This window comes from Conger conger, chromosome 1 (assembly GCF_963514075.1).
Source record: "Conger conger chromosome 1, fConCon1.1, whole genome shotgun sequence".
Classification (NCBI taxonomy): Eukaryota; Metazoa; Chordata; class Actinopteri; order Anguilliformes; family Congridae; genus Conger; species Conger conger.
The window spans coordinates 11,340,696-11,365,300 of record NC_083760.1 but is presented as its reverse complement, the minus strand read 5'-3'; the positions used below and the strand labels follow the sequence as shown (position 1 = coordinate 11,365,300).

At 45.6% G+C, this 24,605-nt stretch overlaps 3 protein-coding genes across 5 annotated transcripts; 2 read left to right on the top strand and 1 right to left on the bottom strand.

Annotated features, from left to right (window-relative positions):
* The first annotated feature begins 657 nt into the window (after positions 1–657).
* cdkl1 (cyclin dependent kinase like 1 (CDC2 related kinase)) lies at positions 658–13,127 on the top strand. The gene is made up of 9 exons (XM_061236621.1): positions 658–873; positions 5,235–5,356; positions 8,223–8,295; positions 9,019–9,109; positions 9,538–9,738; positions 10,065–10,147; positions 10,620–10,676; positions 10,903–11,064; positions 11,853–13,127. Exons 1-9 carry the CDS (start codon positions 673–675, stop codon positions 11,952–11,954), a joined length of 1,092 nt encoding a protein of 363 aa, XP_061092605.1. The 5' UTR covers positions 658–672; the 3' UTR covers positions 11,955–13,127.
* dmac2l (distal membrane arm assembly component 2 like) lies at positions 12,645–18,827 on the bottom strand. Of its 3 annotated transcripts, none has more exons than XM_061236643.1 (6): positions 18,709–18,827; positions 17,663–17,836; positions 15,543–15,658; positions 14,954–15,162; positions 13,974–14,145; positions 12,645–13,484 (listed from the first exon to the last, which is right to left on the bottom strand). In XM_061236643.1, exons 3-6 carry the CDS (start codon positions 15,647–15,649, stop codon positions 13,370–13,372), a joined length of 603 nt encoding a protein of 200 aa, XP_061092627.1. In that variant the 5' UTR covers positions 15,650–15,658; positions 17,663–17,836; positions 18,709–18,827; the 3' UTR covers positions 12,645–13,369. The 3 variants fall into 3 exon arrangements, with proteins under 3 accessions (XP_061092627.1, XP_061092637.1, XP_061092618.1); XM_061236653.1 differs by having other exon boundaries at positions 17,679–17,836; XM_061236634.1 differs by lacking the exons at positions 17,663–17,836; positions 18,709–18,827 and adding an exon at positions 16,234–16,390.
* Positions 16,363–24,555, top strand: l2hgdh (L-2-hydroxyglutarate dehydrogenase). The gene is made up of 10 exons (XM_061236609.1): positions 16,363–16,628; positions 17,743–17,858; positions 18,363–18,514; positions 18,786–18,917; positions 19,185–19,347; positions 19,478–19,512; positions 20,417–20,584; positions 20,804–20,961; positions 21,261–21,392; positions 21,779–24,555. The coding sequence occupies exons 1-10, from the start codon at positions 16,522–16,524 to the stop codon at positions 21,972–21,974; spliced, it is 1,359 nt and encodes a 452-aa protein (XP_061092593.1). The 5' UTR covers positions 16,363–16,521; the 3' UTR covers positions 21,975–24,555.
* Positions 24,556–24,605: the final 50 nt, after the last annotated feature.

Genomic DNA, 24,605 nt, shown 5'->3' with positions numbered 1-24,605 from the left:
GTTGGGTTATGAATTAATCCGTTCAAGACAAAAGGGTTCAATAAATCCAACTGCCATATGCATCATTCACAAAAACACGGATTTAATGATAAATAATGAAAAGGACCTATGAAACAATTGTTACATTTAAGAATGTAAACCTGCCCCTTTTAGTATCTTTAAATGTTAATTTTAAGAATACTAAGCATCTTGGTTGCAGTTTTAGGCATATAAATTGTTTTTGTTTTTGTTCAAAGCAGTAATTTAGGTCATGCAGGTTTACAAATCTCCCTAGGCAGTCTCTCCTGAGATGTGTGGTTGCATTCACATCACTAAAAGGTGCTTCTATTGGGAGCATGAATATTCCACTGTCCATGCAGCCTCATTAGAAGTTAGAAGAAATTTTTTTCTAATGGCCAGTGTTTGTAATATATTGCATAGACGTGCGATAAGACAATATTGCATTGTGAAGGTCGGTCATTTTGGGTAATTATAGCCTCCAGTTGCAGGCCTCTAGTCTAGCTACTCATTTTTTATGTTTACTAACAAGTCATACAAGCCCGGGTCTGTAACTGATAGTATTTGGAGAATGAAATGGCTTGTTCATGTTTGGAAAAACCCTGCTGCACGTACGCATTTGGTGATGAACTGAAATTCACAGACGTGCGCCGGAAAATCGGGAGTGGCTCTTTGATGCCTGCCGAAAGCACCCTGTCCTACACCCGGATGGAGAAGTACGAGAAGATTGGGAAGATCGGCGAGGGCTCGTATGGCGTCGTCTTCAAGTGCCGGAACAAAGACACGGGGCAAATAGTCGCCATCAAGAAGTTTGTGGAGTCTGAGGACGACCCGATCATAAAGAAGATCGCCCTGAGGGAGATCCGGATGCTGAAGGTAGGCGGCCTTCCTGCGCGTGACTGTCAAATGCCAAAGGCTCCTTCTGCATTGTGCAGTGGTCCATCCATCCGTACATTATCTACTGTAACCTGCTTATTCTGGGTCAGGGTCACCTATCCCAGCATGGGTGAGAGGCAGGAATGCGCACTGGACAGGCCACCAATCTGTTGCCAGGCATTGTTCAATGGTCAGATACAGTGGGTTCCAGAATTATTGGCACCCTTGGTAAATTGGCACAAAAAATAAATACTGTCAACAAGCACTAATACAGTTATTGACATAGACTTTATTTTTCCAACGTGTAAAGTAGTGCGCTTTATTAACGATTTAAAGGAATCAAACAAAGTCTTATATGTTTTCAAATAAAAAATGTATTCCCGAAAAAACTGGTGCCACAATTATTGGCACCCCTGGTTTAATACTTGGTTTACTACCCCTGGCAAAGATGACAGATTAGAGAGGTTAGAGATGACACATTTGGATGGAATTTTAGACATTCCTCCATGAAGATCCTTTCAGAGACATCCTTTTGGTTTTGACTTATGGACCCCCATTTTTTATGATTGCCCTTACAGTACTAAGTGGTATGTTTAACTGTTAATGTATGTCTTTTTACCCATTAGCAGACTTTTGAAATGACAGTTCTTTGGCTTTCTCCATGGTGATGTTATTTTTTTATTTTTTTATTTTTATTTTTGTGTGCCCCATGTCATCCCATTTTTCTACCTTAGTGAAAGAGGAAATGATGAAATGACACAATATCGTTCCTTTAAATTGAGATAAAATTAATGAATTCAAATATTATTGCCAATTTAACTTTGTTTTATTTTATTTCCAATAATTGTTGACACCTATGGTTTTAACATATTGTGAGATTACTGAATAAAAAACATTGAAACATGAAAGTAAGTGTATTGAAATGAAAGTATATAGCATCCCTATATGTTTTAACATAACATATCGATTATCATCTGTGTTAAGCCTTTATTATATGCAGCCTTTTTTCTCCATTTTTATCAAGGGTGCCAATACTTCTGGAGCCCACTGTATGCTAACCCTTCACGCTCTTCAGAGCCATAGTCTAGACACCTCTGCACATTGTCGTGTCTCCTGTTTGGAGCCATTTCGTTTAGCACAATCCTCCAGCCTGATTCTCCGGTCTGGAGGCGAGCGCAGCACCCCGGCAGGTTAAAAGGGCTGCCACTGGGGACGTCCCACTGGCCGCTGTCCTCATATGACAGGCCTCACCTTCATCCCTGATCCCCGCGCGGTAATGCCGCGGATCCATGGGGGGATGAGAAAACAGCTCTTCCCTCGGTGTCTCTTATCTCCGCGCTGATAACATCCTCCGGCTGTGCGTGAATGAGCGCAAGCCTATCTCTGCCCGGCATTACGCATCCTGCCACAATGGCAGGGCGCTGGAATCTTTAGACCGGCGCGGGCGAACGGCAGCGCTGGGGGTCACCCCGATTCTGCTCCCTGCACAAATCCGAGAGAGAGAAATCTACATTTGTTTGTATGCCGCATTTCACGAACGGTTGGCGCAACGCGCTTCACCGAAACACCTAGCCCCACGACAGCGAGCGCGGAAAATCTCAATGATAGAGTAGGATCTGTGCGGGAATCCTAGGCAAGCTTTCTTCAAATAACCATCCCGGTATAATAATGAAGAGAGGCACTCCCAGGAAGCCGGATGACAGGCCTCCCTGCTCCGAGCCCCAGACACTCCCCAGAGAATACCGGGCCTCCCCGAGCACGTTACAGCGCCATTAACAATACACTCCCGTCCTGTGATTCATAACAATAGTTCAACTGGTTACATTAGTTTCATCATTCAAAATGGATTAAATCAGTTACATCCATGTCACTAGCGTAAGAGTTTTGCTTTCACAAGCTACATTACTAATATAATAGTTTTTAGGATGTGTTAAAACATTACATTACATTACATTTACAAAAGCAGGCACTTTTATCCAAAGCGACGTATAAAACAGTGCACATTAAGGTCATAGAATAAACAACCAGACACGTCAGATAAGGTACAATTCATATATGTTTGGTTGTAAGACCATGAACATAAGTCCAGCACACAAGGTAGATAAGTCTTTAGCTACCATACTAAGACAACTCCCAACTTCAGGAACTACAGTACCAATACAAATACAAAGTCATAGATTAAGGTACAAAATACAAGGGGCTAAAGATTGAGACAGGTGAAAAACAAGTGACGATAGATTAGGGGCCTCCCGCGAAGGAGTCAAGGTACAGTGCGAAGAGATGAGACTTCAGACTGGGGTGGAAAATGGGCAGCGAGTGAGCAGTTCTTATGGGAATGGGGAAACCCAGACGATACGCACAGCTGAAAGTGTAATCGCGAACACAGCCGGGAGCTGTTGAACCAGGGAGCTAGTGAGACGCAAATTCATCACAGACTACCGGTAGATATCTCCTGTCACTTCCCTGAATCACCTATTACATTGTCCAGTCAGGCCCACCAACCGGACATGTACAAATAGTGTGAAAGCCGGATGTTCTGGTCGAAAAACAACCCTATTAGCATTAACGAGTGGTCTTTCATGTTGTGCCTTTTATCTCTTTTGGTGGACCATAAATCACTCTTCAGCAAAGAAGGGGGTGACTCACCTCAGCTACCAAACGTGTGTAGAGCAAAACCACCATCTGTGTGACCAGAAAACATGCCACACAGGTGCAAGTCTACTTAGCCGGTCGAACAGCGAGATTTTTTAATTGTACAGGTTGAGCGTTTGCGTAGGACGTTGGGTAAACCCCTGCACTTTTCAGACTCTCCATACAAGACTCGGTTTAGTCCAGGAGCTTAATCTGTGAAACCAGCTCTTGGTTTCTTACTGTTTACCGATAGGCAGCTATGCTGTTATTTCAAGTGGTTTCAAGCATTGACGTTGCTCTCTAATGCAGTCTCAAGTGTAATTGCTATGAAATGTTCTCGCACTCAAAGGTTTGTTCCACCCATTATTGCGGGTGAGGTCCTTTGACAGGCAATACAATACAATAGAGAACTTCAGTATCCTGGGACCGGAAGCACTGTCAGACCAAGGCAAACTTGTCGCCCAGGGGCAGAACTTTTGGCATTTGATGAGTCGAAGGTATTCACCTGCCTTGACTCTTGTTACATTCTTGAGAAGTGTGTGAACACTGTTTGATCTGTCCGACAGTGGTGTTTAATCGCATCCTGATTGAGAATCACAACATGCCTCTCGGTTGGAGTTAGTTACTGTTTCCCTTGTACTAGCAACCAGCTAGGTGTCACCAGGTGGCCATTTTGTTTATGTTTACCAAACATCATGACTGAGGAAGTGGCCAGTATTTAGGCTGACGAACAGGAAGAATAATTTGATTATCAGACTGAAAGGGCGAGATTGGGAATTTGGTTTTGGCCTCGGATCCCAACATTGCTGATTGTAGGGATTAGTACAGTGAGTGAAGACGGTTGAGTTTTCCCACCCGCCCTCAACACCTGCTCTAGTCCCATATCTGGCTTAACTGTGGAATTCATCACATCCGGACTATTTATAATAATTACTTGCTTTTTGTTGATTACAATGGAATATAAAAGTCGGAGCAGAATGAAAATGGAGAGATAGATTTAGGTTCAAGACATCCCTGTGTAAGACATCAACCTCGGTTGATTAGCATGCTGATTAACACTGGAGTAGGTCGCGTTCTTCTCTGAGCTCCGAGTCCCTTTGTCTTTACCCAGGTGGCCATTTCCCCAGAGACTTTACATGCATAAATGATCAGCAGAAGAACAGCTCTGGTGTTTTTTCTCTGGCTTGTTTTTGTTTATTGCCCTGGGCTGATTGGAAGCTGAAAGGTTAAACGGTCACAGTGGGACGTCCCTTTCTGCGGGGGGGGGGGGGGGGCACAGGGGGGGTGGCGGAGGCCGGGCGGTGACAGGTCGCCCCTGGAGATGAGCGCGTTTGCGTTTGCCACTGTTTGTTTGCGCTGTCTGTTTGATTAGACGTGTGGCGGCTTGCCCGTCAGATGATGCGCGGATCCAGAGCAAACTGAAGACATCAAACAAAGCAATTTCTCACCGGGCCGTTTTCATTAGGTCGAAACTCTTTGTCTCTCTCTCTCTCTGTGCCTGTGCCTGTGCCTGTGCGTGTGCATGTGCGTGTGTGTGTGTGCGTGTGTGTGTGCTTGCCTCATGAGAGTGGGGGGTTTATATCTATTTTTATTATCAAAATGACAGAAGTGCAAAAAGCCTTTAATCTTTTTGTGTCCATACTCTATTCCTGGCTGCTGATTTTGAAGTTGCAGGGAGACGCTCTCGGTCTCCTCGTTCTAATAACGGACCGTGTCCTTTTTCCACACAGCAACTGAAGCACCCAAACCTGGTGAACCTGATTGAAGTTTTCAGACGGAAGCGCAAGCTGCACCTGGTGTTCGAGTACTGCGACCACACCGTGCTCAACGAACTGGACCGCTACACCAGGGGGTGAGCCCGGCCCCTCCACACCCGGCACCCCACACCCTAAACCCCACAGCCTGCACCTCACACCTCACACCTCTCACCCCCACACCCAAAACCCCACACCCTAAACCCCACAACCTGTACTCCACACCCTCCACCCCTCACCCAAAACCTCACACCCTGAACCCCACACCCAAAACCTCACATCTCTCACCCCTCACCCCACACCCAACACCCCACACCCTAAACCCCACAACCTGTACTCCACACCCTTTGCTTTGACTTATGGTAGAACCTATGCACTTGTAAGTCGCTTTGGATTAAAAGCGTCTGCCAAATGACTAAAATGTAAATGTAAAATGTACTCCACACCCCGTACCCAAACCCCACAACCGGTACTCCACACCCTCCACCCCTCACCCAAAACCTCACACCCTAAACCCCACACCCAAAACCTCACATCTCTCACCCCTCACCCCACACCCTAAACCCCGCAACCTGTACTCCACACCCTGTACCCAAACCCCACAACCTGTACTCCACACCCTGTACCCTGGATTTGGATTAGAGGTTCAGATTTGATGATTTCTGCCCAACACCCTACACCCTGCACAAAGAATGTAGTTGCCCCCAAATCAGCCTGGCTTATTTCGCACAAAAAAAACAATTTGAAGTCATTTTGAGTGTTAAGGATGCCACTGGGAAATAGGCAAGTTGGTATATCGGTGTGGTGCACCAGTATCCCACAATGCCTCTGAAATGCATTGATCAATAGTCAGGAACACCTTGGAAATTGACGCACAAACACACATACACGCACACACACACATACTAAAGGACGTCGGTTTTGAGTCGGTGGCCAGTGTGTTTCCCTTGTCGTGCGTGGTGTGTGTGTGCGCGCACTCTCTCACCGTCCGGCACTGACAGCGGCATTGTTTGCCGGTTTCCTTGGAGTCGGACCCGTGTTGTCCTGGAATGTTTACAGTGATGCTCTCCCAGAATGCCGAGCTTTCTGGCGGCTGGGATTCCAGCCGGGCCTCCTCCCACCCATCCCTGCCAGCCAATCGCTGTAAACCGCTGGTCACGTGACCGAATTGAGCCGTTTCTCCCTGACGACCCTGACGGATGGGCCCTGAGTCCACAAAGCCGCAGTGTTGGGCCTCACCCTTCAGGATGGATCTATCAGGCCCGCGCTTTGTCTTCCAATAACAGCGCAGAAAGAGGAGGAGAGAGGACTGGAGCACAAAAAGAAGAGCACATTTAGAATCTAGCACCGCCCTCACCGGTCAGATCTCCTCCTCTCTCAGATGCGCTGCTGATCTTTTGCTCTGAGTGAAGGGTTTGAATACAAAGTGCTGAAAGAAAAAGGTAAACACATTCTCTGCCTGCCAGTCTACCTTGTAGCTAGGAGAAACAATCTCCAAACAGTCGCTGGAATAAGAAAATGTCCATCCTCAACTCAACGCAGCTACTCTCCGAATTCATTAATTCACAACGACAGACAACTAGGCTGTCTTCAGGACTCACACACTCACGCACTCCCACACTCCGCAAGCAGAGCAAAAACAATATAACACAGTCATAAGCTGTTAAATATGTCAAATATTGACCAGCTCTGTTGACATGACAGTGAGGTACAGTATTCCTCTACAGTGGAAGTTGATCCTCTTCAAAAAGTCTTGTGTCCTCCATTTGGTATGTGCTTTAAAGCTATTAAGGGTTTGTGTGCCTGCGCCCGTGTGGGGCTCATACCTGCCTGTTTTAAGACGTCTGCTCTCTGAGACTTGGCTGTTAACGCAGGCGGGGGTTTTCTGAAGAGGGGAGACGGCACCCTGGAAGCTTTTTTACGCGGTCTGGCTCAGACTGCACAGGCACAGAGAGCTGGAAATGACTGCTCTTCTCCGCCTTTCAGTGCACCTCTTTTCCCAGAAGAAAGGAACATATAAATGTTAATGACCTTGAAACGGTTCTTATTTCCTGCTTTTGGGGCGAGGCGCGGGGGAGGGGGGGCCTGTTGCCGATCACGGCCGTGCTGTCATTGGACGGCCACGCCGCCGTGTGACCCGCCCCCACGAATCCGCTAATTGCATCTCTGAGGCTCGAGTCTGCGGAAGACTACAATGCAGGGATTAATTTTTAAGCGATCGCGTGTGCGTACGTGCATTTGTTCATCAGGATTTAACGTCGTTATGCCCAGCCGTGAGACAAAACATGTTCTGTCGCTGAGCTGAGCGATAATTGGAAGAGTGTGTATGTGACTGAATCAGTTTAGAAATCGATTAGTGTACGGATTGACGTAAACACACACATATAACCAGAAAGCGTGTTGCCATTCAGAGAAGCACTACACTGATGCATTGTGGGTATCTCTCTATACTGCATGTAATAAAGAGTGCTTTATAAACAGTCATCCTCCCAAACGCAGAGTGGTTTATTGTCATGACAAATCGACATCAGACCCTTTCTACTCTGTGGGCGTGTATGATTCCCTCAGACTGTCCGCTGTGGTGGATATTGTGCTTCTGCGCTTCTTTGAAGTGGAAGTAAATTGCTCCCTCATTTTGTCCCTTTGGTTTAAAAACAGAGGCGTGCAGATCAAAAGACTTGGGCAGCTACATTCATGATAATTCCATATTAATCGCCATTCTGAAAATAGAGGCCATGATTGCTGGTGCATCTAATTAGCCCGTACCTCTGCGCCAATGACATTTTAGAAGTTGGCATCAGAATATAACTGATGAAGACATAACTGAGGAAGGAAATATGATGATGATGTTTGAACCTTCATCTTACCTGTAATCTCACTCACAGGGTACCTGATCGGTGTGCGTCTGGGTAGTTTTTTGGGGTTTTTGAGCGCCTCTCTCCTGACCCCTGTTCCCCTCCACAGGGTCCCGGAGCACCTTGTGAAGAGCATAACCTGGCAGACCCTGCAGGCCGTCAACTTCTGCCACAAACAGAACGTGAGTTTCTCTCTGTCCTGAGTTACACCCTTTCCCCACACCTGTCCTTCTGCTGTCCTCCTCAAGGCTAATTTATGCTGTGGCATACAACTTGCTTGCGGACAAAACGATGTTGATTTGACACTGGATGTCAAGCCGACACTTTTGACCCTCTTGTTGTGGGTGTCCTGTACCTGCAGATTTTTGTAAGGTCGAAGACGCCATTTTTGTAATTGTCGCACAGCCGTTATTGGTTGACTGAAACAAAGACAAAAGGTTGCCATAGCGAGGATACTAGTTCACTACGTGGCTACTTGTCTTTATGAATGAAGATGTTTTGTTTACATGCCTGGCTAGCAAAATTGACAGGCGTGAGGAGAACCTTGTTCTCTGAACGAAAGTTGCAAAACATTGTCGGACAAAGTTCGGTCAGCAGACACTTAAATAAACGCATAAATCTTCATTTTAGCCCTCCTCTGCCCCTCTCCCTCCGCCCCCCGCCCTGCCCCCACCTCCCGGTGATATAACAGCCTCCACAGGGCCTCTTTTAACTGCCCGTTGTGTAAAAGTTACAGCCGACGACCCCGTAACCTCAGAGAACGCTCTGTGAGGCTGAACTTTAACAGCGAAGGCATCCGTCTCCCCCCTCGTCCTCTTACCCAACCGGAATATTCCTTGATAGTCGGTGCATACCCACGAGTCCTCGGAAAGCGCTGTTTAACCCTGCGCCCTTGTCTTCTGCAGTGCATCCACCGGGACGTGAAGCCAGAGAACATCCTCATCACCAAGCACCAGGTCATAAAGCTGTGCGACTTCGGGTTCGCCCGGATCCTCAGTAGGTGCCTCCGCGAAGCGCTCGCTTCTGCCACCCGCTGGACACCAACTGCCATTACACTCACAGTATTTATGAGTGTGGCTGATAGTCTTGTACTATCCTGCACACTGCAGTCCTGCACACTGTATTTTGCGCAGGAAAGAATGCATTAATTAAAGGGAAGAATAGCAAATGACTTGGATATGGAAGTACTGGATGTGTTAGAAACTACACTGCACCGTGTTCAACAATAACCGTTACATGTCATGTTAATTATTATGCATTTTGCTTGATTTTACTCTCAATACAGTTTGAATCGCGTTCTCTCTATGAATTCTGTAACAACACATTCGACTTAGATTTTGAACCGTACCTACTGACATAGACTGACTGATGACGCAGCGGTGCTACAGCACACACAGGTGACATAAGGCGTGTTGTGTCTGCAGCCGGCCCCTGTGATTACTACACGGACTACGTGGCGACACGCTGGTACCGGGCCCCTGAGCTGCTGGTGGGGGACACGCAGTACGGGCCCCCCGTGGACGTCTGGGCCATCGGCTGCGTCTTCGCCGAGCTGCTCTCTGGCGCCCCCCTGTGGCCGGGGAAATCAGACGTGGATCAGCTCTACCTCATCAGGAAAACGCTGGGTGAGGAGCAGGGGCAGTGTGTGTGTGTGTGTGTGTGTGTGTGTATGGGGGGAGGGTGTCCAGTCCAAAAACCCTGGACCCACCGAGATTAATTACCCGTAATCTGCTACAGACAACATACATTACATGTTACCATAGCAACAGTAGGTGTGGATATTGTAGTATTCCTTGTGTCACTTTAAACTATTTTCTGTTACTTTTTTTGATAGTTTAGTCATGGTCTGTGTAAAAATGTAATGTCTCAGGAAAGATAAGCTTGTTCTCCAGGTATAGCCGTTCCTTTCCTCATTCTGAGCTGACGGGAGACCACGTTCTGTCGTTCACAGGAGATCTCATTCCCCGGCACCAGCAGGTCTTCAGCAACAACCAGTTCTTCAGCGGAGTGAGCATCCCGGAGCCGCAGGAGATGGTGAGGGAGCTCCGGGTGTTCCCGATCACTTTCCCGTCTCCTCACGGAGAAACAGGCTGGTCTTACTACTGCAGGCAGTGCTAGTGTGTCTGCATGCTATAGGCCAGGGCTGTCCAACCCTGTTCCTGGAGATCTACTGTCCTGTAGGCTTTCATTTCAACCCTAATTTTGCACACCTGATTCTACCAATTAGAAGCCCTACAGGACGGTAGAGCTCCAGGAATAGGGTTGGGCAGCCCTAGTATAGACGATTTATTGAGATTGACATCACATTTGAATGCGTTCAACAATTTGTTTGTATTCAACAAAAATATGCTAGGCAATGAAAACGTGCTTAAATGTGCTAAAATCAGTTGTTAGGCGGTTTTCTTTATGATTATTCGTTGACCTTGGTTTTGAATTGCATGAACACACAACACATAACCTCTGTTCCACCGCATTGACGTGGATGTGTTCACCTGTCTCTGTGCAGGAACCCCTGGAACAGAGATACCCAAATCTGTCCCATCAGGCACTGGGGCTGATGAAGGTAAGCACTCCTCAGCTTCTTACACTTAAAAAAATATATATTTTCCTGAAGCAATAGCACCACCATACGCCAGAGTATAGCAAGAGTGCCTGGACTATTATCATTATTATTATTTTATTGTATATTATCTGCTTGTGTCGAGCACATGGAGTTGCTTTCTGTCTAAGTGCGTGGTGCTTTGTTTTGCTTTGTAACCTTTTGCCTTTGCCCTGACCTTTGACCCCAGGGCTGCTTGCGCATGGACCCATCAGAGCGGTTGCCCTGTGAGCAGCTGCTGGAACACCCGTACTTCGACAGCCTGAGAGAGGAGACGGAGAGCACCCTGCGCGAGCAGGACCGCTCTACCAAGAGGAGGTCCCGGCTGCCGCGCAAACACCTCCCGCCCGGGGTGAGGGACCGATACCCATAATCCCCCTCTTCTGCAGTGACTGCAGGCCAATCCTGGGTCAGATGTCGTTGTTTTGGATTCAAATGCTTTTCTTGTTTATTAGAACCTATGAAATACTGCACAAAAAGTGCAAACCCTGCCTTCTGGTCCTCTTTGTCGGCTCAATTGCACCAGGCAAGATCAATCGAGCACAGAAAAAAGTATTTGAATCCAAAATAATTACGTATTTGACCCAGGTTTGAACGACACAGTACCCCCCAAAAAACCTGCTGGAGGGCAGGAAGTGCATCTTTACACCAGTCATTTGATCAGCTTCTGCTAAAATACTGAAGCAAAGTTGCCATGGGGCTGCTTAAAAAACAATCACTACAGGTTGTATACAAAATCTCCACCAAGACAGGGTAAAGGACAGGGCATTGTGACCAAGGGTACAGACCGATATGGCTTCAATTAATTATGGCATCAGTAATTTATAAAAATGTTAATTTATGTTAATACTTTATGTTAATAACTTGTTATTTAGCATTTTAGCATTTATTTAGCATTTATTTAGCAAACTGCAGTGGCCAATGGATTCATAATTCTACAGTGCTAGTCCCCAACAAACACTTAATGGTTAATCCATTCAGGTTACTGGTACATTTTTTTATCTATATTAAATATTGGTATAATCTATATTAAATATTGGTAATGCCAGTATGTTGAATTTGGCTGGTTTAGTCAGGCCTGTAGCCAGTGTGCTGTGTAATCGTTACTGATGGCTGTTTCTCTGACGTCATCTCCTGCAGTATCTGCCTCAGCTCACCAGCAGCAACATTCTCCCAGCCCTGGACAACAAGAAGTACTACAACAACCTGCGCAAGTTCAACTACCACTTCCCCAACATCTAAATGCTCTGCTTTCAATCGATCGGGAGGAGCAAAGAATAAATAAAACACTTCCGTAATCTCACATTTCAAGTACAAAATCCAGGAAAAGCAGCCATTGTGGAAATAATATGATTTCCCAGTGGGCAGATTAGCTGAACCGAGGTTTTAGTCACATGACCACATTGTGACCAATTATATGCACCCTGGCAGCTTTTCATAAGAGACTCTTTTGGTCTTGGGTTTCGCGTATCTATTTTGCCCTTTTTCCCCCCCAATGTAAATGACAAGGAGCCGCTCGCAGCTCTGCTGGTAGACCAGGCAGAACGGGGAAACTTGATAGCATACTGCCTTACCCAATTTGCCAAATATGTCGTTAATAGTGAAAGATATATGCATCGGTCTGTCATCTCGTTCCCTGTTGGTAGCCCCCTCGTTAAGGTTTGGAGCGTAGGTGTAGGCGAAAGGTTGAATCCCCACTCGTCAATCCAAAACGAAGGGTGCTGCACAATGTGAGGAATGATTAATCCAGAACGTAACTTGTCTTGTTTGTCGTCTGTGGACCTTAGGCACAGTTCTCTCTTTCTCTCTCTCCCCCCTTGTTAATGTGTAGCAATATTTCCAACAGGCCCGAGATGACGCACTGTTCTGTCACACGGAGTAGCACTACGTAACCGTAGTGATATTGGCCCTTGTCTGTGTCACTGTTGCCCGTTTATAGTTTTCCCCAAATTTTATTGCAAGCTACCGTACTGTTACTCCAGACAGTTTTAAAAAGAATGTCAAAAAAAAGATGGCAGCAGTACAATGTAAACAATAACAACAAAAGCGAGGTCATATCATTTTCATATATACATCATATTACATCATACATCATACACATATTATTTCCTGGAGACTGGTGCTACTGTAAGAGTATTTAGTTATTTCATCTCCTTCTTTATCTTACCAAATGCCAAATTATTACAAAAATAAATAATAATAATTTGAATTCTTAACCAATGAACCACTGGAAATCTCCACTGTCTTTGTGTGCACAAGTGTATATAAACATAGTGTGTCTGTATTTTGATGTACTTTTCTATGAAGTAATATTTAATACCTGGTAGGGTAATAAATGGTAGGGGAAACAAATCAGTTTTTTTGTTGTTGTTGTTTTTTTGGCAGACAATTCGAATAAAGTGCCGTTAAAAGGAATTTGTTTGTAGTGCTTTGTTTGCATCTTCCAAATGTTGCCGTCTTCAGATTATAGCAGTTCTGAACCTCAGGTGGTCCAGTTGCCCATCTTGTAGGAAAAAAAACCCCCACATTTTCCAAAGCTTCACACACACACAACGGTGAGGCAGCCTTAAATTCCCTATGCAAGAACACAACAGTTCCTTCTGTCTGAATGCTCATGTTGCCATGGGGACCACCTCGACCCTGGAACACTGACCCAGTCATAGCAGGTCGAGCTCAATGGTCAGCTTCGGCAGGGCTGCCTGCAGTCTCTCCACCGTCTTCTCCGTCTCCTTAATGCCTGGCAGGTCGCTGAGAAACAGGCGCTCCAGATTCCTGCAGACCAACACACAGACCACAGGCTCGTTCCAATCACTTACTCTATCCTTCCCCATCTCCTTGCCTGACCCGGACATCGTTCTTGGTCCGCCATCTTTAAGGGCATTCCAACGCGTTAACTATAACTTCAAGGTGCTAGGAGGCTCTCGCAGATTGCTTGAGCAAGGAAACGGGGGAGCACGTCCACAAATGAAGGTTTGAAGGAGCAAGGACTTTCCATTCGCCTAATTCATGCTTTCTCACTGCCCCCATGTTCACGTCCTTTCCTCGCTTCCTTGCCTTGCCTCCCCCGATGGGCGGAGCTAGGAGCAAGGAAAGGACGTAAGGAGGAAGGAGGTGAAAAGCAGGCATCTGGAAAGAGCCCGAAGCCCTCTTTATGAATCCCATCTTCTTCACATTGGTGAAGAGCATTTTAAGCGTGTCGATTGAATGGGCACCTGCAGACTCCTCAGACCCACCTGCAGCACCATGGCAGAACACGCTCACCTGAGACGGTGGAGGGCGATGACTCCCTTGTCGGTCACGTTGCCGCAGGACACCAGCTCGACCCTGCGCAGGCTGGCCTGCAGGTTTTCTATCTGGCTCAGCCTCTCCATACACGTGTCCTCTATGTAGATGCACCTGTTGAACTTCATCTCTTCTAAATGTTCCAGACCGTCTGGAGAGAGAGAAAAGAATATCGGCCCTTTTAAGCCGCACGATCGGAAATATGCGATTGGAGCTTCCTTTACCTGAACATTCTCATGCTGATGTGACAATCATTAGTGGTACTTGAAAGGTTCCAGAACACTGACTTCCAGAACACCAAAATTTGAACACTTCAAGCAGTTAAATTAGATTTATTAATTTGCCAAATGCTTTTTGTCCAAAGCTACTAACAAGGCCACTGTGGTAAACAGCATCTAGTGGAAATAAATAAAGAGCAACAGCAAACACCAGAATGCAGTAGACAATGTCACTATAGATATTCTGTCCAAAGGTTGATCAGACTCTGGCCACTTCAAGTCAATGAAAGGATACATCACGTGATGTGTACAAATACAAACATGGCACTGCACTTATGTACATTGGAATGGTCCATTTTGTTTTTCTATTTGGCAACATTGAGTATTTTCTACTCTTTATTTGTGTTATTTTGTGCAAGGGAGACAAATTGTGTCGGCAGTTCTGCAATGTTGGGACTTCATGTCCTGTGCCAGCAGCTAGCTGTACATCCTGTCGAGTTTATACTCTGATTTTAACAGACTACTGCTCTCCCATCCATAAGACATTCTCCTGAGCCCAGCCACTGTGGGGAGGGGGTTGAGGGGTGGTTCTCAACCACATTCTCCTGAGCCCAGCCACTGTGGGGAGGGGGTTGAGGGGTGGTTCTTTCTCACAAGGAAAACATCAGTAGATATTCTTTAAGTAAAGTTAAATTAAGTACTGCGCTACCCAAAGTGTGTTCAAAGACCTGTGCTGCTCACCCAAGTGGTCGAACCCCCGGTACATGATACAGGACTCCATGGCGTTGATGGCTTGGATCTTATACTTTCCCAGGGGGCCGGTGGGAAGCGCGTTGTAGTCGTGCTGCCAGCGGTCAAAGCCCTGGAACCGCACCTTGGCCCCACAGCGTAGCAGCCACTCGGAGGCTGCACGATCCGGGCCCACCGCTTTTATCCGTTCATAGTCCACCCTGGAGCGCAAGAAGCAACGACAGCCGTCGCCGTGTTCACCTCAAACACCGTAAATGTTACGTACATTAAGTTGTCACTGTCATCATTCCAGAACTATTACGGAGCATTTCAATCGGGAACAGTCAGTGAATGCGATGCAGTGCGCTCTTTCCTAAAATGCCTCAATCATCCACAAAAAAATATTATGTAAATTATCTTGGCCAAGATGAGTGTAGTTGTGGTGCGAACTACAGAACTACAACATAATTCAAAGGCTTGATCGTGCCCTCCATAGAGCCAAATTTCAACGACACCACGGGTAATTGAGTCAGTAGGTTTCTGCTATCATCTCATTGGGGACACCTTACAAACTACTCAATGTCAAATATAAATAGCTTACTTGTTGAACACAGCATTGAGCCATCCCCAGAATTGTCTGCTGCCTCCTAGTGACGGAGATTTCTGTAAGGCATTCAAGCCCTGTGAAGCCTTTGTCAACAGCCTCATAGTTTCGCCCTGAAAGTATTAAGAGACCGTTTTAAGGCCAAGTCTCAGCATGCACTACATTTCACCGCGTTAAATGACAGTGCTCACGTGCCTTATATCAGCGTGAGCCGTTTCTTCCCTCGTACGGACACTTGTGAAGACTCGCTACAAGAAACTGGCCAATTGCTTAATACACTTTATAGTGTAATTACTGTACCTCTGTGCTGATTATGGTCTCGTTTACCCCGCTATCCATTAATTGACATCACACAGTAATTTACAGGTAACATCAACCAAAATTACATTACATGGGGTTTTGAATCACATTATTTCGTAATTAGCAAGCTAGCTAACCAGCAAACCTGCCTGATTTCATAGGGGAGACTACTGTACATTGTCGTTTACTTTATACTGCCATGTGAATTAGACTAATTGACAAAACGCTGTCATCACTCCTTACACACTGCCATATGAAATAAGCAGAATAGCGATGCATGTCATTTATCTGATGTGCATTGGTTTGTCATTTTTAGCTGGGCCGGACAGACAGACGTGCTTTACGCACCAGCTTGCGAGCTAGTTTGCTTCAAGTAATATACACTCACCTTGGCTTTCGCACCAGAGCAAAATGAGATGCCACTTATCAGTGTGGTCTGCTTCCGGAACGACCTTTCACCCGACAACGCCTGAACTATCCTCTTGTGCCATTGGTCTCCCAAGCGCTACACAGTGGGTGAGAGTTCAGGAGGGGCGGAGCATTGTACGAACCACCTCGCCTTTTTTCTCCTCGCGTGTTTTGCAAAAGGAATCGCGGTAATAACGGGCTTCTGCAGTATGCTTTCGTGACATTGCGTGGGACGCTTGAAAAGGCCAATTATAATCATAGTCCGATAATGATACGAACTAGTATAAACAACGGTTCAAGCTGTGCAGCACTACTATTGAGATGCACTGCGAGCTCTTCCTGGATTATCAACGTTACTTCAAGACATAAACACAGGTGAGATTTCATGATCTGACAACATAAAACCAACTTTAGTAGCCTACATGGTTTTACTTTTTCCAAATGGTAGGCTTTCTCATAAGCGCTTAGCTCATTAGCTAGCTAGTTTATCTTACAATTAATTTGAAGAAGTTGGTAGTCAATTTCAACTGCTCTCTCTTTAATTCAGGATCATTGCGGATTCAATTTGGCTAAATGTCTGACTGATCGATAAGCATGTTTGTTCTTTTTAAGATGTTAACCGTTTGAAAGCCCTCTATGTCCCCTCCGATACCGTTTTCCACATGACATGTCTTGTAAGTTGATGTTACATAGTCATTACTGGTCTAACTGGTTTTAGCATCGTTAGGTACAAACTGTGCTGTGTGAGAAAGATTAGAATGCGTTGGTTCAATTCTATCCAGTTTGTTTAAGATGTCTATCTTTATCGGCTTCAGTGTCATAGTCAAGTTTAGTGTTTTTCCCCCAAAATATAACACTGCTTTCAGTTCGCGCCAGTAGCGATTGTTGCATGAGCGTTACAATATTCAGTTCAAATAATTTCACTCTGACATTTGACCTTACATAGACGTTCAGGCACGTTTAAATATGCTTTGATGAGCTGTTTTCTGCACAGCAAGTTGCCTCCAGGGGAACGTCAATCTTAGGGAAAGAACGCTTCCCACCGTGACCATGCTGAATGCCTGAGGGGATGGCTGTATCCATGCTTACATCCAGACACTTTGTACAATTAAAGCAAATAACGAAGCATCCTATTGTAGGCTATGTCTTTCCAGGGAAATTTTGACACAAAAGTTATATATAGATGAGTAATATTTCTGGTTTGGCATTTCAGGTGTGGCGTTGCCTTGTCTATCCGGATATGCAAAAACAATAATTACCGGATTAGTTTAGCTGTTGCCAAGCTCTTGACAATGTGCATAATGACTGCAAGTGTTGCCTAAACCTACAACAGATGCTGGATTGGAGCCAAAAGGCTGCCGCTCTCTCGTAGTTTCTGTGATACTATAGAGAAGATTCCATAGGCATACCCCTGGTTGTACGCACGGGACAACGTGCTGACCGCTACCCCGCGGTGTTCAGTGACGGTGCGGCTCGTTTGTCCTTTCAGCTCATACGATGTGGCGATTGTGGGAGGAGGCATCGTGGGTCTGGCCACGGCGAGAGAGCTGATCCTCAGGCACCCCACGCTCAGCTTCGCCGTTCTGGAGAAGGAGAAAGAGCTAGGTGGGTGTGAACGGGTGGAGGGGAAGAAGGCGAGGACAGGCTGCAGATTTCTGCCATTTCTTTGGATTCATGTGTCAGGAAAATGGTTTGAAATCACAGAAATGGTGATTACAGAGATTCCGTGCCGGCTCCAGGAGGTTGCACCACAACGCCTTTTGAATTGGACTCCTGTTCTGTTAATAGTGCGAAGCTCAAGTTTTGTATATCTCATAGTTGTCTACCAACACACAGAAAAAGAGAAAAATCGAAGAGGTACTGTGGCGCAACCTCCCGGAGTCAGCACTGGAATGGCCCAGAGCATGTGCTAATTGGCAGCCCAAGCTCAACATGCATGAATGTGCATGTTTTGCATTGAATTGGTGCATTCAACATGTATGAATGTGTTCGAACACTCCCATTTATTAGTGTTGAAATCTGTTTTCTTTTCTTTTTATTACTCAAATGCTTTCATGTACAAACGAATTATTCACACCTGCCAGTAATGTGATTGGGCTTCACCTTCAGCTATGCACCAGAGTGGCCACAACAGCGGGGTGATCCACAGTGGGATCTACTACACCCCGGGGTCCCTCAAGGCCCGGCTCTGTGTACGGGGTGCAACTCTGGCCTACGAATACCTGCAGAAGAAGGGGATCCCCTACAGGAAGTGTGGCAAGGTGAACCCCGTCAACCAGGAAGTGAACTGCTAACGGAGTGTGTGCAGCCATGTTGTCTCTCTTGATAAAAGTGCATTAAATGCCCAGCGCTAATGGCTGGAATTGGACCATCTCAAAGCTCTCGTTCAGAATAGATGCATCTGTAGTAAAGGGCTCAGTTTAATGAATTGGAGGGTGTGAACAATGCATTTTACCGTCGTTTCTTCCGTCGTGTGTTCCGTGTGCCGTATCTGCGCGGTGTTAACCTGGCCCACGTGTCTGCGTTTGTCAGCTGATCGTTGCCGTGGAGCGGGAGGAGATTCCCAGGCTGAATGCGCTTTATGAGCGCGGGCAGAAGAACAACGTGCGCGAGCTCACCATGGTCGACGCCAAAGGGATACGGGAGCGGGAACCGTACTGCAGGGTAACGGAGAAACGACATTCATGTTCGACCAGACACTAAATTAATAATAATAATAATAATAAGATGAAGAATTTCATTTATACAGCACCTTTCAGACAACGTTTTGCAGCCCAATGTGCATACAGAGAATGACATCTAATAAAAACACAATAATAGAAGTAACTGTGATATAATGAAATTGTGCATGATGAAATAAGCAAGAAAATAATAATGAGTGTAATAATATTGAGTGAAGGATTCGGCTGAGCTGCGTGGTGTATTTCTCAGGGCCTGATGGCTTTGGACTCGGCCTATACTGGGATTGTGGACTGGCGCCTTGTGTCCCTCACGTATGCCAAGGATTTCCAGGAAGCAGGTGGCACCGTAACCACAGAGTTCGAAGCCAACGACATCGCCATGGTGACGGAGAGCCCTGCTGACACGACTGACGGTACCAGACTGTTGTTTTTGTGCATGTGTGTATGTATCTCCCGATAGAGTTCGCATTTCTATATACGTATGACGTTGAAGCGTAATTAAAGTGAAACATTATTCTGGTTTTACTTTCCTTACACTTTCAGGAATGAAGTTTCCTATTGCAATCCGAAGTTCTACGGTGAGAACGGTGTCCTTTAAACCTCTCTTGGTTGGATATGCATAAATCGGGAAAGAAGCCCCGGTTTTCAGTACTATTCTCGTCTCTTCAGTATGATGTAATGTCAAGTGATGTAATGTCAACACATTAGTTTAGCGGACCGTGTTATCCAGATTGACTTACAGGAAGAGAATTCAGTGAATTTGCCTGATTAATATGAGCAATAATACCAAACCTGGCTAACTACATTCCTGGACCAGCAAGACGTGCAACTAAATCTATAGTGCAGGTTAACTATGCCAACAAAGAACAAACATACAAACTCAAAATAAGTACAGACAACATTCATTACAGGCCTCAGGAAGGGAAACATAATACCAGAGAAAAGAAACTAAAGCTAAAACCAAAAGGTTGGAGAGCAACTAGCCCCTGCCCCTCCTCTAATATTATGAAGGGAATAGAAGTGGTAACCAACCCTGTTCCTGGAGACTTACCATCCTGTAGCCGTTCTCTAGCTGTTAAATGAGGTGTACTCTGTTAGGGTTGGAGTGAAAACCTGCAGGACGGTCAGTAGATCAGTAGAGGGGGGCGACATGGCTCAGGCAGTAAGAGCAGTCGTCTGGCAGTCGGAGGGTTGCCGGTTCGATCCCCCGCCCGGGCTGTGTCGAAGTGTCCCTGAGCAAGACACCTAACCCCCAAATGCTCCTGACGAGCTGGTCGGCGCCTTGCATGGCAGCCAATCGCCGTCGGTGTGTGAGTGTGTGTATGAACGGGTGAATGAGAAGCATCAGTTGTACAGCGCTTTGGATAAAGGCGCTATATAAATTTATAAAGATTTACCAGATCTACATGAACACGGTTGGTCACCACCGGTTAATAGTAAAGTTTTTAGAGTCGAGTCTGTCTTTCTTTCTGTGGCCTGTAGGGGGAGGAGGTGCGCTGTCGCTATGTCCTGACCTGCGGAGGTCTGTACTCCGACCGCCTGTCCCAAATCTCGGGCTGCAGTCCCGAACCTCGTATTGTACCCTTCCGGGGCGACTACCTGGTCCTGAAGCCGGAGAAACACTACCTGGTGAAGGGAAACATCTACCCAGTGAGTCCCCCTCCCTCACCATAAGAGATGGATAATATTCACTGTAATCCAAAGCTGGTGTGTACGATGTTCCCATACAACCCTGTTACACATATCATGGTCATCAAAGGCCAAAAACTGCTGGGTTTCCACCCTTCCTCTACCTGGGAGTCATGTGTGAATATCAGTACAGTAGTGGTAATTGTTCAGTTATTTACTCGGGACAAATGTTATTTTTAGGTTCCTGACCCGCGTTTCCCCTTCCTTGGGGTTCACTTCACCCCTCGAATGGACGGCAGTGTGTGGCTGGGACCCAACGCTGTCCTCGCTTTCAAGCGCGAGGGGTATCGCGTGTTCGATTTTAACCTTCGGGACTTTGCAGACGCAATGTCTTTCAGGTATGTACACCGGCATGTCTCCCACAACAGTCTGGGGTTAATGGAGTCGGCTTGAGTTCGTCGACCAAAAGTGATTATTACATCAGCATTAGAACATTCAGTTAAGAGCATTCTAATCGCACGTTTGTCATCTTATATCTTAAAGGCTTACATTTTACCTGTTGGACGAGACTGGCTAGTTGTGTTTTCCCAGTTACAGGATGCCACACGCCTAATAAAGTGTGGGGTTTATCAGGAAACTGATGGTGAGTTGGTCGCTGGAGCTGTGGTTTGATTTTTACACTCCCTTCACCTGCCAGGGGTCTTCAGAAGCTGGTGTTGAAGAATGTTATTTTCGGAATGGGGGAGATGTACAGAGGAATATTCATCCAAGCTCAGGTGAAAATCCTGCAGAAGTATATCCCGGAGCTTTCTTTTAGCGATGTGCTACGGTAAGTCACAGGTGTTCTCCACTGCACTTCCTTCACTTACCATCTGCACATTATTTTTAACAATACTAATTGGCACTTATTTTGTTTGGAGACATGCAAGAGAATTACATAATAATTACTGTTAGAGTAAAGGTATTCCTGGTGGCATTGCGCAAGACCCTTAAGCCCACACTGCTCCAGGGGGGGATTGTCCCCTGCTTAGTCTAATCAACTGTAAGTCGCTTTAGATAAAAGCATCAGCTAAACAACTGTAGCATCAGCTAAATAGAGCCGGGCTTGTGGAGTATCTTGCTCTGAGATAGAACAGCGGTTGGACGTGTGGGTATTTGGAGGGTGGGGGTGTCCCGAACCCTCGGCCCGTGTGTTAACATGCTGTGGTGTCTCAGGGGTCCCGCAGGGGTCCGGGCGCAGGCCCTGGACCGGGCCGGGAATCTGGTGGATGACTTCGTGTTCGACGGGGGCGTAGGGGAGGTGGCCAGCAGAGTCCTCCACGTCCGCAACGCCCCGTCCCCGGCAGCTACGTCCTCATTGGCCATCGCGGAAATGATCGCCGACGAGGTGGAAAGCCGCTTCTCCCTGTAGCGATCAGTGATTGGCCCGTTCGTGTGCAGCTTGTATCACCAAAGACCCCCAAATAAGCCCTTTCATACACTGTGACCACTTTATTAGGTAGACCTGTACACCAGCTTGTTAATGGAAATATCTAATCAGCCAATCATGCGGCAGCAACTTGATGTATGACAGCATGCAGACAGGGTCAAGAGGTTCAGTTGTTGTTCAGACCAAACTGGGAATGGGGAAGAAATGTGATCGAAGTGACTTTGACTGTGGAATGATTGTTGGTGCCGGACGGGGTAGTTTGAGTATCTCAGAAACCGCTGATCTCCTGGGATTTTTATGCACAATAGTATCTAAAGTTTACAGACTTTTTACATGGTGCCAAAAACAAGAAGCGTCCAGTAAGAGGCAGTTCTGTGTACGAAAACACCTCGTTAATAAGAGGGTTCCAAGGAGAATGCCCAGACTGGTTCAAGCAGACAGGACGGTGACAGTAACTCAAATCACCAAGCAGTACAACGGTGGTATGTAGAAGAGCATCGCTGAACGCACAATCTGTCAAACCTTGCAGTGGATGGGCTACAGAAGCAGAAGATTTTTTAAGAATGAAAGAAGCCTAATAGATATCTAATAAAGTGGTCACTGAGTGTACATAACATGACCACTAGTGCAAGCACCAATGGACACTATGTGTGATTGCAGCAGTGCCCGGGGCAGTAATAAGTATTACAAAGGGAGTATAGGGAACACTACTCAGGTTGTCCAGTCTTTAAGAATCGCTGCTATTAATTCCAGTCATGGCGGTCCTTCAGGCATTCAGTTGTTGAGGACATGAGGACAGAAAATGGGTACTTAACTGGGAAAAAAAATTGACACTAAAAGTAAGCAATAATAAGTGACTGTTTTTGTGTGATACTTCATAATTATGTTCAATTGCCATTCCCCGTTTTTTTAAATAGCACTTTGGATAATGCTTGTCATTAATTTCAAAACAAACTTGCCTGACGACATTCATGATTTTGTCTGAATCTAGTTTATTCTGAATTAATTGTTGTTCATAATGAGACTGATTTGTTGATAATGTTGCTTTTGCAACATACTTACCTATCTATATCTATAAAGTTTTTTGTTTTTTTGTCTTCCATTTTTTTGTTTCTTTTGAAAATAACTGTTCCGCACAACTTTGGGGATTCATAGGCAATTACAATTTGCTACTTTGAGATGCTGTTAAAATGCCTCAAAATGGATCCTGAGTCTTCACTGAATCAAGCTGATAAAATGTACGAAATGTGTTGTATAAGTTAAAAGAATTCTGGATGTTCTACCTCTGCTGTGTAGTTATCATTTTACAGAGAGACATCCCAGTATATCTTTTAAAATTGCCTATTGACAGACGGAGACCCTACCAGCACTGCCTTAACTGTACCATACGCCTTTTAACATGGTTGGGCCTGTTTATGCTAGAAACTTGCATCTACTGTCTGGAAAGAATAGTTTTTTTAAAAAATATGTACATTGGTTCGGAACCTGATCCATGGTTTAAATAAATCAGTGCAACTCTTACATGAAAAAAAATGTTTTCTGAGAATATTTTAGCCGGGCTCTGCCTCTAATTCTGAATTAGAATTTTGGTGTGTTGGTGTACTGCTATTATTCTACTAAGTGATTTACTAAATATAACATTTGAGAAGGAACAAGATTGGGTCTCCATCCAGTCAATTGTTTACCTGACAAAGACTGGTCACTTGGAAGCATAACAGCTGTGTGCTGGTACTTCAGCTCAGGTGGTAAGAGCAGTTGTCCGGCAGTCGGGGGGGTGTCGAAGTGTCCCTGAGCAAGATACCTAACCTGCTCCTGACGAGCTGGTTAGATGCCTTGCGTGGCAGCCAATCGCCATTGGTGTGTGAGTGTGTATGAATAGGTGAATGAGAAGCATCAATTGTACAGCGCTTTTGATAAAGGTGCTATATACATGCCATTTATCATATTCATCTGTATTATTCTGTTATTATTAATTTGCATAATCCTGAAATTATGGATTTGTGGATGCCTCAAACTGTACTGTTCAGTATACATATATGAACTGTATTCAGTGCAATTCCCGATTCCCACATTCAGGTGTGTCATTAATGTCAGTATGAAAAGTCCAAGGGTCATTCTGTTTATATCTTGGAAGAACAATTATGCCTGTACCATAGTGTCTCAATCGCTGTTATGATTTTTACTTGGTCTGAAGAGAAGACTTCCCCCTACTGGTCCACCAACACCGCATCCTGGATTTCCCCAATTTGCTCCTATGCATGTACTGCCGAGGTCCAGATCACTTCGCCTACAAGACTGAAGAAGGTTACGAGGTGATTACGATCATACACTTCAACTTGACCTGTATTTTGTGTTGAATGTGCATATCAAGGACATGAATATAACTAAGGAACCCAGAGATCCTAATAAGACTACCAAAGGAACTCGACTTCCCACAACCACATACTCAAATTGTTTCTTGACTTCTGAACGTCAGAATATATTATGAACCCTATCTGAGTTATCTGAGCTTTTTTAGGTTCCTGAATGATGGTCATGAGTGCCATTAAGCTCAATCTCTTTAGATTGACTGTCCCTTATACAAATGTCTTTCTCCATAAATAATTCGAATTT

What these genes read in the sequence shown, in the direction of transcription:
- cdkl1 (XM_061236621.1), top strand. Translation starts at nt 673, where the DNA reads ATGCCTGCCGAAAGCACCCTGTCCTACACCCGGATGGAGAAGTACGAG. An exon ending in GGGAGATCCGGATGCTGAAG is followed by an intron (nt 874 to 5,234) that starts GTAGGCGGCCTT and finishes TTTTCCACACAG; the next exon opens with CAACTGAAGCACCCAAACCT. An exon ending in CTGGACCGCTACACCAGGGG is followed by an intron (nt 5,357 to 8,222) that starts GTGAGCCCGGCC and finishes TCCCCTCCACAG; the next exon opens with GGTCCCGGAGCACCTTGTGA.
- dmac2l (XM_061236643.1), bottom strand. Translation starts at nt 15,649, where the DNA reads ATGAGGCTGTTGACAAAGGCTTCACAGGGCTTGAATGCCTTACAGAAA. An exon ending in CTCAATGCTGTGTTCAACAA is followed by an intron (nt 15,163 to 15,542) that starts GTAAGCTATTTA and finishes CTTGCGCTCCAG; the next exon opens with GGTGGACTATGAACGGATAA. An exon ending in ATCGCCCTCCACCGTCTCAG is followed by an intron (nt 13,485 to 13,973) that starts GTGAGCGTGTTC and finishes GTTGGTCTGCAG; the next exon opens with GAATCTGGAGCGCCTGTTTC.
- l2hgdh (XM_061236609.1), top strand. Translation starts at nt 16,522, where the DNA reads ATGATACGAACTAGTATAAACAACGGTTCAAGCTGTGCAGCACTACTA. An exon ending in GGAGAAGGAGAAAGAGCTAG is followed by an intron (nt 17,859 to 18,362) that starts GTGGGTGTGAAC and finishes CTTCACCTTCAG; the next exon opens with CTATGCACCAGAGTGGCCAC. An exon ending in TTGCAATCCGAAGTTCTACG is followed by an intron (nt 19,513 to 20,416) that starts GTGAGAACGGTG and finishes TGTGGCCTGTAG; the next exon opens with GGGGAGGAGGTGCGCTGTCG.